The 14,183-nt window shown below is 40.8% G+C and overlaps 1 protein-coding gene across 1 annotated transcript; it reads right to left on the bottom strand.

Annotated features, from left to right (window-relative positions):
• Positions 1 to 9,421: 9,421 nt before the first annotated feature.
• On the bottom strand, positions 9,422 to 14,055 carry LOC137071662 (uncharacterized). The gene is made up of 4 exons (XM_067439844.1): positions 13,923 to 14,055; positions 13,633 to 13,724; positions 11,120 to 12,206; positions 9,422 to 10,938 (listed from the first exon to the last, which is right to left on the bottom strand). Exons 1-4 carry the CDS (start codon positions 14,053 to 14,055, stop codon positions 9,422 to 9,424), a joined length of 2,829 nt encoding a protein of 942 aa, XP_067295945.1.
• Between the last annotated feature and the right edge of the window lie 128 nt (positions 14,056 to 14,183).

Raw genomic sequence — 14,183 nt, 5'->3', positions numbered from 1 at the left:
AGGTTCCCTGGACAAAAACCACTTCAACAGTTTCTTTAGTATGCAGGCATGCAATTTTTTAATGATCAAACAAAAAGAGAAGTCAAGTTCAACATCTGTTCACGACAAGACAACTTAATCCTTCTGTGGCTCCCGATCCCTCTCCTTCCACAGCCACACACCCTCGCTTATATCCTGTTCCTTATCTCATTAGCTGCACCTGTTCTCTCAGGCAGCCTGGGTTTTGTAGTCCTTAACAGGCCGCCATCTTGCCCCCTCGTGTCCACGTGGGGTACCCTGGGAAGGGTAGTTTTTACAAGACGCCCTCTTGCTCCAGCCATCTTAGAGCAATGTATCTGTCTTCTACCACACGCCCTCTTATGATGCCACATACCCCCCTCCATTGCTCTGAGGCCCTTGGTTGGCAGGCCATTGTGAAGAGGACATCTTTGCGTGAGAGGGCATCAGCATTTCCATGGTACAGTCCTGGCCTGTGGACAACAGAGAAGTTAAATGCTTGCAGACTTAGAAACCATCTAGTTATTCTGCTATTGCTCTCCTTATTCCGGGCCATCCATTGCAGCGGTTGATGGTCTGCCATTAATACAAATTTCCTCCCCAATAAGTAGTACTTGAGTGTCTCTAGTGCCCATTTAACAGCCAGACACTCCTTCTCAATGGTGGCATAATTTTTCTCGTGCTTCGCCAGTTTCCTACTGATGTAAAGTACAGGATGTTCCTCACCTTTATGTGTTTGAGACAGGACTGCTCCTAGACCCACCTCAGAGGCATCGGTCTGCACCATGAATTCTTTTGTGAAGTCTGGGGATTTCAAGATTGGTCTGGAACACAGCATCATCTTTAATTTGGAGAAGGCCTCCTCTGCCTCTTTGCTCCATCTTACCATTCTGGAGTGTCTGTTAGATGTTAGTTCTGTAATGGGTGCAACCAGACTGGAGAAGTTGGGCACAAACCTCCTGTAGTAATTGGCCAGGCCTAGGAAGGACTTTACTTGTTTCTTGGTTTGTGGTCTAGGCCAGTTTTTAATTGCCCCAACTTTGGCTTCTTGAGGTTGTACTGAGCCCCTGCCTATTGTGTAGCCTAGATACTCTGTTTCGCTGTAGGCAATCGTACATTTTTTGGGGTTTGCAGTCAAGCCTGCCTCTCTAAGGGAATCCAGTACCTTCTGTACCAATCCAAGATGGCTTTCCCAGTCTGAACTATGGATAACCACATCATCAAAATAAGCAGCGGCATACTGCTGATGGGGTTGAAGAACACGGTTCATGAGCCTTTGGAATGTGGCTGGTGCCCCGTGAAGGCCAAAGGGTAAATGCGTATAATGGTATAGCCCCTCTGGGGTTGCAAAAGCAGTCTTCTCTTTGGCATCCGGAGCCAAGGGAACTTGCCAGTAGCCTTTTGTTAGGTCTAATGTTGTAATGAAGCGGGCTTTACCTAGCCTGTCAATCAACTCATCAATGTGGGGCATAGGGTATGCATCAAACTTTGATATCTCATTTAATTTCCTAAAGTCATTGCAGAACCTTACAGTACCATCTGGCTTGGGGACCTTCACTATAGGGCTTGACCATGCACTCTGCGACTCCTCTATGACCCCCAACTCCAGCATTTTCTTCCCCTCTTCCTTGATAGCTTCTCGCCTAGCCTCTGGGATTCTGTAAGGGCGCTGCTGTACAGTTTTCCCTGGAACAGTATGAATCTCATGCTGGATGATTTTAGTATGGCCTGGAACTGGGGAAAACACATTTTTGTTACGATCAACTAGCTCCATCACCTCTTGTCTTTGTTGTGGGTTTAGATCTGGGCTCACCCTGACTTCTTCTCGTGCTAGGGTGCCAGCGCTTCAAGAGGTTGACATGGTATATTTGGTCAGGCTTCCTCTTGCCTGGTTGCCTAACCCTGTAGTTTACCTCTCCTACCCTTTCCATGACCTCAAAGGGTCCCTGCCAGGAGGCTAAGAATTTACACTCTACTGTGGGCACAAGTACTAACACCCGGTCTCCCGGTTGAAATTCCCTTGGCTGGGCTGGACGGTTATAAATAGCCTGCTGCTCGCGTTGTGCTTTCTCCATGTGTTCCCTAACAATGGGGTAAATGGCGGCCATTCTGTCTCTCATTTCCCCCACATGCTCAACAAAAGACCTATGGGGGCAAGGTTGTTCCTCCCATGCTTCCTTTGCTATATCCAGCAGTCCTCTTGGCTTGTATGGGTACAAAAGTTCAAAAGGGGAGAACCCTGTGGAGGCTTGCGGCACTTCTCTAATTGAGAACAACAGATAGGGTAAGAGTTGATCCCAGTTTCTGCCATCTTTGTCAATGGTCTTACGAAGCATTTGCTTAAGGGTCTTATTAAAACGTTCCACAAGTCCATCTGTCTGTGGGTGGTACACTGATGTTCTTATCTGCTTTATCTTTAGGAGGGTGCAAAGCTCTTTCATTACCCGAGACATGAACAGGGTCCCCTGGTCTGTAAGGATTTCTTTTGGGATGCCCACTCTACTACTAATCATGAATAGTTCCTTGGCAATCTGATATGTTGTGGCTTTCCTTAATGGCACCGCTTCCGGGTAGCGAGTTGCATAGTCTACCACTACCAAAATATATTGGTGACCTCGGCCGCTCTTTGGGAGTGGCCCTATAATATCCATCCCAATCCTCTCAAAAGGGGTTTCAATGATGGGTAGAGGAACCAAGGGACTACGAAAATGAGGCTTTGGAGCGGAGCGCTGACACTCCGGACAACTACGACAGTAATTCTCTACCTCCTTGTGCACCCCAGGCCAAAAGAACCGATTTAACACTCTTTCTTTGGTTTTTTCCACCCCTAAATGTGCCCCAAGCAGATGAGTGTGGGCTAACTGCAGTACTGTGGCCCTATGGGTTTGAGGAACAAGCAACTGCTCTATCGTCTCCAGTGGCGCCTCCAGAAATTTTTCATAGGGGTGGCCAGATGGGGCCACTTAAAATCTTGGGGTGGCACACCAAAACTAGAAACCATAATTTCAGAATTGTATTCTTCTGGTGTAGTAAACCGGCCTGTAGCACGTCACGACACATAATTCTGCGTCGTCTTTTACTAAAAAATATTTTTGACTTATTTACTTACCAGTAGTCTTCGTCTTCTAACGTTAACTTCTTTACACACAAAATGACTTATTTTAAATATAAAATACATATATAAAAGTCTTGGGCATGTCAAAGATTTGTAACAACTTTAGCTTTGATGCATTGTTAGTTTTTGTGCAGCATCAGATTTTTTTCTCCCTCATTTACTGTTCGTGGCTGTTTTTGCCCCATTGACTTCCATTATAGCCACAAAAAAATTATTGGAAAGCCATGACACCATATAATCATGCATTCTTGATTGTTGGTGGTTTTCCCAGTTGGGAAGAGGTAAAATGTGTAATTTTTACAGTTGATAACCAGGTGGCACCATTAACCCTTAAGATAGGCCTGTGCTGAAAAAAAAGAAGCTTAGTTTCTGGCATTTGTATAGAGTATAATAACTGCATATAAATGAGGGATTAAAAAAAATGTAAATCTGATGCTGCAACTAACAATGCATCAGAGCCAGTGTTGTTACTAATCTTTGACATGTCCAAGACTGTGATAAAAGGTCAAAAAATATCCAGTCCACAATTACTTTTTATATTGAAAATAAGTTATTTTGTGTGTATGTTTTTTTCCAAATCAGTTTTGAATCCGTTTTTGAAAATAATTTATGAACTTAGTTAAAGAGTTAAAGAGTGATAAGAGTGACAATGAAACAATGACAGCAGCTCAACAATAAACATGGAATCAAGTATGTAAACTTGCAACAGAACACATTTTAAAGTATTTTACTTTTGATTATTTTATTTATTTCTAAAGATCTCTTTAGTAGCCTGTATTGGTGTACTTTAAAGGGATAGTTCACCCAAAAATGAAATTTCTGTCATTTACTCTCCCTCATGATGTTCCAAACCTGTATGAGTTTCTTCGTTCTGTTGAACATAAAAGAATATATTTTGAAGAACGTTTGTGACCAAATGTTTACTTTGGGGGCAACATTGACTTCCATGGTAGGAATGTGTCTTCATATGTATTCTACATAAAGAAATGTATACAGGTTTGGAACAACTTGAGGGTGAGGAAATTATGACAGATTTTTCATTTTTGGGTGCACTGTCTCTTTAAGCAGTCATTCTGAACCAGTAACCACTTTACTGACAATTCTGAAATTCAAAAATGTTTAATCATCTTTATTAATTTACTATTATGACTATATTATTATGTAATTATTTGTCCCATTTTAATCTAAATATTTTTTAAATATCAAACTGCTAAATGATAAATTGATAACATTAATATGCTATAATCTATTATTTAACCGTTCTAATATCTAGAAAAAGAAGTCTGCCAAGCTCTGATAATGTATGAAATATTATATTATCCATTAAAAAAACAATAGGCCTACCTTTAGTTCACGGATGTGTCTGTCATCGCATGCTTTCAGTCCGACAGTCTGAGATACTGAAATGCTTCTCTGCAAAGGGTGCAGTTTGTCTTAGGTTCATCTTAAGTTACTGGACAGACCCACTCATGATACCTTTTTTTTCTATTCAGCCTTATATCTGGAAATCCTCTTGCGTTCAAACTGTGGACGCGAGCTCGACATGTTTTTAAAAAAACGCGCAAGTTTCCAGCGCATGTTCTCGAGACTCCGTCGCTATGGCAGCAAAGCGCCGCTAAAACGCAATCTTGTGCATCGCGTCCGTATTGGTTTGATACGGGACGCGTCATTTTGCTTATTCTAAATATTGATTGGGACTAGTACCTAGCGTCCCCCCCAAACCTATGCCATGGCCAGCCCTGGCCACCCCCTGGTGGCGCCACTGATCGTCTCCTCCCCTTCTTTCTTTATTTGGTAGAGCAATCCTTTCTTGATTGCAAAATACGGGTAGGCTATTGGGACACCACTGATATCTACCTCATCCACTACTCTCACGTTCTTTAAAGCGTTAATGAACGTAGGGTCATTTAATTGGGCGGTTCCATACTGGCCTGTTAACCTCTTACCCCCTGGCACTTCTGGACCACTCTCACTTCCTTCGGTTGACCCTGGCTCCTCTGCTGGTTCAGAGGTAGACTCTGTCTCTTCCGGGTTGTCTCCCCCATCCGTCCATGTTTGCACTGGAAGGCAATGGTGTATTACACTTTGATCATTTTGATTTACATGATTTTTTACCTTTTTTCTGCTTTTACCCTGGAGCCGCTGTGGTTCTCTTGTTCTCCTTGCTTGTACATCCTGCCATAACATGTGAAACACAGGGCAATCTCGACCAATCAATACCTGTACTGGCAGGGAAGCCACCACCCCAGCTTGAATTTCATACATTCCTCTAGTGGTGACAAGTGTTACTGCAGATGTGGGGTAGTTACAGGTGTCCCCATGTACACATGAAACTGGAACTGGGTTTTCTTGTGAGACTTGCTTTGGGTTGACCAACGATTTGTGAATCAGGGTAATCATGCTTCCAGAGTCTAATAAGGCCTCTACATCTTGGCTATTGACTGTTACAGGGCATGTCATGGCTTGGAATGCAGAGGTCCCCAATAAAGCCGCAAAGAGGTTATTCTTCAAGCCACTTGAACTCTCTGCTGTAGGCATCGGCTCGTCTGCCTGATTACACTGCCACGAAATGTGTCCTACTTCCCCACACTTGTAACACGTCCTTAGTTTGTACAAGTTGCTTTCAGCTGGAGACTCTTGCTGGCTGGGCCTTCCCGTCTGTGGACTAGCCCACCTGGGGTTAGGAGCTCTAGGGGACTTTTGTTGGGGCGGTCCACTGAATGGGAACCGTGTGTTCAGCATATCTGCACTGGCTTGAAATCGTTCAATGGCTTCTATCATGTCTTGGGGGGAACTTGGGTTATTCTGACAGACAAATCGTTTGGCTTCAAGGGGTAGGGCTCTCACAAACCTGTCCATCACCAAGGAATCAATAACCTCGGTCGCTGAGTGCCTATCGGGCTCTAACCACTTCTTAGCCAAGCGCATCAACTCATGCATCTGGGTACGGGGTGGCTGTTCTTTCTTGAAGCACCATGCATGGAACCGTTGGGCCCTCCCAAACTCTGTAAGGCCACTACGACTTAGTATTTCTTTCTTTAGGGAGTCATAACTATTGGCTAGTGTAGGGTTTAGATCTAGGAATGCCTTCTGTGCCTCTCCCGATAAAAATGGTGCCAATAGCTTGGCCCATTGCTCTGTTGGCCATTTTTCGCTGACCGCAGTACTCTCAAAAGCGTGCAGGTAAGCTTCAACATCATCATTCTCTCCCATTTTCGGAATAAAGTCACCAGCCCGTATCTTGCTACCATCTTGAGTTTGTTTTAGTTTCAATTCTTGAACTTTAAGGTTATTAGCCCTCTTTTGTTCTTCCAGTAATGCTGCTTGGATTTGGTGCTGGATTTTACTACTTTCTATCATTGCTTTCAGTAAGTCTTCCATTTTACTATCAATTGACTGGGTACTTAGCTTAGAAAACAGGCCTGTGAGGTCCTCCACTTCACTCTGGAACATCAGCAGTCATCCAAGTGCCCGCATTCTCCACCATATGTGGCACCATGAGAGGTTCAGGATCTTAGCATTGTGCAGGTTCCCTGGACAAACACCACTTCAACAGTTTCTTTAGTATGCAGGCGTGCAATTTTTTAATGATCAAACAAAAAGAGAAGTCAAGTTCAACATCTGTTCACGACAAGACAACTTAATCCTTCTGTGGCTCCCGATCCCTCTCCTTCCACAGCCACACACCCTCCCTTATATCCTGTTCCTCATCTCATTAGCTGCACCTGTTCTCTCAGGCAGCCTGGGTTTTGTAGTCCTTAACAGGCCGCCATCTTGCCCCCTCGTGTCCACGTGGGGTACCCTGGGAAGGGTAGTTTTTACAAGACGCCCTCTTGCTCCAGCCATCTTAGAGCAATGTATCTGTCTTCTACCACACGCCCTCTTATGATGCCACACATGGTCTAGAATGCATAGCATCTACAACCTTTATCCTAAGTGTTTCATACAACACTTACAGTAAAGCAATCATGTGTTTTAAAGAATAAACTTAACTAGTCTATGTGTATTTATTAACACAAACAACTATAATGTGTTTTCAATGCGCACAATGCGTTAATACAATTACAAATTTGAAAATACAAACAGGATCATTGCAATTTGGATGTTTAACTATTAAACTCACTGCTGTTAGGCTGCTAGCCCACTAGCCAGTGAGGTTAATAGTTGAAGGCCTTGCATGAACAATGCAGTTAACTCACTGAGAGTTTACCTGCAAATGAACGATAATCTTTGCCCTTAGAAAGGAATTTCCTATCTTTCTGAAAATAAGGTGGAGGTCGACCTTGGCCCAGTGACCAGCATTTTACCTCTAAATGGCCTATTTTCTGACAGGAACTGCAAAACCTGTTCTCTTTGCCATAGGTTTGTCTGCTATGTTCTCCTGGAGTTGGAGGATTTTTATGACTCTCTAATGCTTGAACACGAAGCGTACTGGTACATGACTCTGCGCTATTGCGGTGCTGCATCACCTTAAGAACTGAAATAGGCACATTTCCTTGAGTTGCACATGCATTTTCTGAACTAAATGTTTCAGATTCATTAGAGCAAGTCACCTCATCTAAGAAGTGAACATGCTTTTTAGTACCATCGCTGTTAAGCGTTTTGGGATGCATGGACTTTTTAGCTATTAGCTTAGCCTTGAGATCTGCAATGGTCTCCTTGTGATTTTTACACTTCTCAGTCAGGGCTAACTGATCAGCTAGTAATTTATCTAGCTGTGCTTGAAGATATTGAATCTTTGCCTCAGACTTTTCTGCTTCAGCATTTTTAGAATCAATTGCTTTACATTTAGCCTCTAGGCTTGATAGTAGAAATGGTGTCACAACATTATGTAGCCTTTTACAACTTATGAAGTTTAAAGCCTCAATTATTTCACCATGTTTTGATTTCTTTTGGTGTTTGCCAATTATGTCCCACCATTTAAGCATTTTATCATCTGAACTGTTGATTCCAATATCCTCTTTCTTAAGTTTGGACAAGATAGGCTCAACTTTTTCGCTCCATAAAGCAAACAATATCTCACTTTTATCAAAAATGTTCCCTTCCATCCCGAGGTGATATTCTGAATATTCTCGGATTGTACAGTAATGAGACTATTGAAGCTGTTTAAAACCTTCTTCTTGGATGAAGTTCTGTTTCATGCAATTCATAAACAATGAAAACAGACTTACCCAATCCTTAGTCAGAAGGCCAGCTTTAATCCATACACAAGATCAATTGTGGAAAAATGTCCTCATTCTGACGAATTTCAGAAAATTCACTGCAAGGGATCCCGGGTTTTGGCACCATCTGTAAGGGTGGATCGCCTACAGTGTTTCTGACTGCAGGGTTGCCGAACGACTAAAGAAATGTTATCAGCGTGATGGTAGAAAACTGTACATTTCTTGTCTATAACCACCCACTGCAACTTATACCAACGACGGAAATAAGCGCAGTTACAATAGCAAAATATGTGGGAGAGCGTTGCTTTAATGTGACTATATTGTATTGCAATACAAAAGTCAATACCAAACCAAAACTAGTTAGCAAATCATTTATAATTGAAAGAATTTAATGACAAAATCCGGTTATGGTTACACTTAAAATAGTTACAAAATAGATGAATGAGATGATAAAACTTATACCATTAATCGTACCCAGCATATATAGAATGTTACCTGAGAGATAGGGAGAGATAGAGAGAGATAGAAAGATAGAAAGAGAGAGAAAAAGAGAGAGCAAAGAGAAGAGCCAAAGAAGGCCCTAGAAGAGACAGTCAGAGCAAAAGACAGCGTCAGACACTGCATGAAAAGTGGGATTTTCGTCAGTAAGCGGCACTGTAGATTGTCGTGGAAGTTCAGGTTTACGACTGCAGACGGCAATTTGCAGGCAACACCGAAAACTGCCGTGAATTGTCAGAAATTGACGTGGGCCTTGCTTGGCAGTTGTCCCCCCCATGACCCCCCTTCCCTTAACTCCAGGGGAGGCTTTAACATGTAAATGAACATGCTGTGGGCTATACAAATGCAAATCAGGGTAGCAGGAGTTTTAACCCATGTGACATTTTTCTTAAAGGTTTTAACTTCATTCTAAGAAAATCTCTGGTATAAATAGCAGGCTCAGTATAGCCTAATTATAAAATCTTAAACTTTAGCTTGAATTTATATATTTGATGAAAGTATGCTAGATTATTTATTGTGTGTCATTAGCAATGGCCAATGTTATGTAAAAAAAGATACACAAAACAATTTATTTAAGTAATTAGTTTTAATCAGGCTTTGCCACAAAGGTAAATTTTTTTACATTCCATGCAAACAACATCACAGACTCCTAGAGCTCAACCACTGTGCATAGTGGCATGACTACAGTGACCTTTTCTTTGGTCTTGCTTAAATGCACAGTGGATGTATTAACCACACATCTCCCAGCAATGCGCTCAACAGGCAGAAATGATGCTGGGTATGACATGTCTGTTCCCTGCAAGCTCCAAACTTCTATTGGCTTTCCATAAAAATGTCTGTCCGGATGGGGATGAAGCCAGGAAACTTGTGCAATAACATGTTTAAATGCAGTACCTTTTGACACAACATTAACAATTATAAACTGCTTTATAATGGCTGGTCGTAGTTCTGCTAGAGGGTCAAGGATGGGTTCCTCAAAACTGTTAGTGTTTCCACACCACTTAGCATATACATATGCTGACCTTTCAGCTCTAGATCCATCAATTGAATAAGTTACATTCAGATATGTTACCCGTTTGCATGTCATGGCAAAACAGTCAACGTCAGTGACACAAGGGTACATCTGATGATACATTGTTAACATTGCATGTCTGTCAGGCTCATCCAATATTGTCTGGTGGAATGGAGAGAGAGGCACCACTGTACAGTTTTCCAAGAGAAGTCTTTCTGCGGACAGCAAAATATTGTGCTTCACATAAAGCATATCAGCTGTGTCATTGCATGACAAAGTCCCAACCATTTGTCTTCCTAAAATACTGGCAAATTCAGCACCATATTCACATGTCCATGGCATTTGAAGCTGTTGGCTCTGCTGAAATTGCCTCATAATCTGGACTTCAATTCTCCTATTGTTGTTATTAAACTTTCCCAGTATTCCATTAAAACGCTCAAATGAAAAACACCAAAAAGAATAAACTGGTCCGTAATCCAACATGCACTGTTTCAAATGAAGATGTAGATGCATGTTGGGGGTGCAGTGCAATGGGCCAAACAGTTCGACAAATTTTGAGAGAAATGTCTGCAGGTATCCATCTGCTACTTCCAATCTATTGATGGATATGACTCTGGAGCAGAGTATGATACAAGCCTGCACAAAGTCAAACCACATGTCATAGTGTCTGTTGTCGATAAGCCCCTTCAGACAAAACAGTGAGTAAATGGTTGTCCAGTTTTTCCACTGATCTGCTGTAAATCCTGTAAAGCCAGATGAAATACGTAAGGGAATTCTTCCAACCTCATAAGGTACTTTGATGTTTTCCACTCTAGCTTGAAGTTCATCAAGGCTTTTAGTTGTTAAAATTCCTAATTCTGTCCACAATCTGAATACATGTCTTGCCGTACCAAGGAGAAGGTTGTGCATTGGATCTATGACGACAAATCTGATGGCATCATAGTAACTCAAGCGGAAAAGTTCTGACCATCTAGCTCCATACTTGCGTTCAATTCTTTTCTGTTCTGCCTTCGTCTTTGCCCGTTTGGATAATCCAGCATAGTGTGTGTGATCCTTTGATGTGCGTGGCTCCCACGAAGACCGCTCAAATCCTGAGTAGTCCATTTTTTCAACAAATTCTTTCTTACTGAACGTCTTCAAACACTTGTGGCATCCTGCAAATGTAAGTTAAATGTGTTACACACACATTTATATTTGAGCATTCAATGAAACAGACCAACTGTTATCCATTAAAAAAATAAACATTGTAAACATTTACATATTGATTTTACTGATTCAATGATCAATATCAATAATTAATAAACATAGTAAATAACGTTTGAATATTTCAATTACCTCTGTATGCTCCATGTCCAACAAAGCCTCCACATTTTCGAGTTGCGGGGATATCTGATGAAAGACAAAGCAGAGCTGCTCTGTAAACCTGATGTCCTAAGAAAGAGCTGTCTTCCAGAATCATGCCATGCCAAAGTTCTTGAAGCTCATCAACTAAGGGATCTAAGAAAGCATTTATGTTTAGTGATGGCTCTTTTGGTCCAGGTATTAGCCCAACGAGAATCATATTTTCTTCTTTAAAACGGTCTTCACGAGGTAGATTCAAAATGACCAAGTAGATGGCTCCAACTGAATAAGGTGCATCTTTGAAAGGTTGGAACCAGTCCACATTCAGCATCAAGGCAAAATTATTTGGCTCTGCTAAAAAAGGCTCTCCATTCACATACTGGTAATCCTGCCATATTTGTCCATCATATACGTCTCCTAACACACCCTCAGGTATTTTCCGCTTTCGCCATTCTTCACATTTTTCTTCAAATCCAGGTCTTTTAACAAATTCTTCCAGAGACTGCACAACACTCTTGTAACAGTAAGAGCGTATTGGATCTACATACTCTTTACCGTTGGAATATTTTGCCTTTCTTAGCAAGGCAGAGCCACATTTCTTCCTTAATGCAGACCTCTGCTGTGGGTGATTGTAGAATGGAATGTGACCACAAGTCTTGCAAACCTTTGTGCCATCCCGTCTGATCTCGTAGGTTTCAGTAAGCATGTATACTGCCATACATTTTGGACAAACCACATACTGTAAGAAGTTGTCACGGAGGATACCAGTCAATTTCCTCAAGGAGAATAAAGTCTTTGGAATAATGCTTGCAAAGGCAGTGAGGGAATTAGCACAGAGAACATTCCCCATTATCCACATGAACTGTTTGATGCACAGAAGAAGTGATGTGATGGCATTGTCAGAAATCTTGAAGGTTGATTGCCATGACAAAAGCATCATGGCCAGAAGTTTTATCAACAAGTCTTCTGGTTTTTCACTTCTGGACTGATCACTTCCATGCCCCTCCCCATCTTGTATGTGAGGATAGGCTTCACTCTGCTCCTCAGCAAGGTTTTCCTCCTCTTCAGTCACATACTCATCCTATGGAAATATAAAGTACACATTTAAAACTCACGCAATGCCCATACTCATCAGCTCAAACGGCCATACTTAGCGCATGAATATGTCCAGTTGAGAGTGAAGTAAGTAAGTAAGCTTTATTTCTATAGCACTTTTCACAGACAAAAGGTCACAGAGTGCTTTACAAAATTAAAATATACACATAAAAGATATACACATAAACATAACATACAAATATACATAAATACACACAAACATACAAAACCATAATTGCTAATTAAATGCTTGTCTAAAAAGATGTGTCTTAAGGTGTTTTTTAAAAGCTTCCACAGTTCAAAGCTCTCATGAGTATAAGAGTGAAAAGACCATCATTATTATGGCCATTTGAGAGTGAAAAATATCATTAATATGGCCATTTGAGGGTTTAAAGATTATCATTATTATGGCCATGTGAGAGTGAAAATATCACCATTAATATGGCAATTTGAGTATGAAAAGACCATCATTATGGCCATTTGAGTATGAAAAGACCATCATTATGACCATTTGAGTATGAAAAGACCATCATATGGCCATCTGAGTATGAAAAGACCATCATATATATGGCAATTTGACTATGAAAAGAACATCATTAATATGGCCATCTGAGTATGAAAAGACCATTAAGATGGCCATTTAAGTATGAAAAGATTTTAAAACTGTAGTTTGAAAAGATCATGTGCTTCTCAAACAGCTAGCTTTAGTGCAATGAACCTGTTAAAAGTATTATGTTAAAACTTCATTCAGGGGATTTTTGAAATTGTTTGTAATTCAATTGTTTATTCAGAGGTGTAAAGTATTTGAGCAAATGTAATATTAGGATATTGATATATAATATAGAAGGATATTTGTTTACTTATGGCCTTTCTGTGCACTTTAGCTTAACTGAGACTTGAGAGTTTGTCGAAGTTTAGAAGTCTAGAAGGAAAGTTTCACCCAAAATTTTAAATTCTGTCATCATGTATTGAACCTCAAGTTGTTGCAAACCTGTATACATTTCTTTTTTCTTCTGTACACAGAGGAAGATATTTGGAAGAATGTTTGTAACCAAGCAGATCTCACCAGCCATTGTCATAGTATCATAGTAATTTTTTCCTACAATGGTAGTCAATGACTGGTGAGATCTGCTTGGTTACACAAATATATTAAATATCTTCCTCTGTGTAAAGCAGAACAAAGAAACATATAAAGGTTTGGAGAAACTTGAGGGTGAGTAAATTATGACTTATTTTTGTTGCTTTCATAGTTCCTGAACAGAAATTTAAAATGCACACTGAGTGTTACAGTAGTAGTACTAAGCATGTAAAACAACAATGTAGTTGAAACATGTTGGTTTTTCCCGTTTGAGCTCTGGATTAGCATGCATGGAACTTTATACTTGTATATTCAAAAGTAAATCCATGCTTACCATATAACATGAGATGTCTTCATCATCTTGTACTGACTCTGAATCGCTGGAGTCCAGGAAAAGATGAATGCTTTGGTCATCTGCTGTTTCGTCTGGAAAACAACCCATGCAGAAGACAGTTATGCATTATAATGCAACATATGTATTTAAGTATTATTTGTTATTACAAAAACAACAACAGTGAAAAACAACCACATTTTAACTATACAATTTAAATGGGAAACCAGGTACAGTTACAATATTTGTAGCCAACAGTTGTACAGGTATAACAGTTAAATTGTGATGCTCACCGTTGTCTGAACTTTCAGTCGCTGGGTGCATTTCTTCAGATTCTTCCATCACTTCTTTTTCTGGGTCCACCTGCATTTCACTTTCACCAATCTCTCCAACTTCAGCCAAGTTATCTTCGAGGTCTTTACACATAGACGGTACATAACTCCCGCCGTTTGGGTCATGACTGGATAGCAGCAGTCGCTGAATGTTATCTGGTCTAGCGTTAGCCCTTTTGATTTTTTTCTCCCAAACTCCATTTTTGAAATAGCGCTTTCTGT

Source organism: Pseudorasbora parva, chromosome 3 (assembly GCF_024679245.1).
Source record: "Pseudorasbora parva isolate DD20220531a chromosome 3, ASM2467924v1, whole genome shotgun sequence".
NCBI classification, from domain to species: domain Eukaryota; kingdom Metazoa; phylum Chordata; class Actinopteri; order Cypriniformes; family Gobionidae; genus Pseudorasbora; species Pseudorasbora parva.
Note: the sequence above shows the minus strand (reverse complement) of the source record. Positions and strands in the feature narration are given on the sequence as shown.

Bases quoted from the DNA above. Each gene is read 5' to 3' on its own strand.
- LOC137071662 (XM_067439844.1), bottom strand. From the start codon at position 14,055: ATGTGTAAAGACCTCGAAGATAACTTGGCTGAAGTTGGAGAGATTGGT. The intron at 13,725-13,922 runs GTGAGCATCACA...GTTGTTTTCCAG, and splicing joins GACTGAAAGTTCAGACAACG to ACGAAACAGCAGATGACCAA. The intron at 12,207-13,632 runs GTAAGCATGGAT...ATATTTCCATAG, and splicing joins AAGACATCTCATGTTATATG to GATGAGTATGTGACTGAAGA.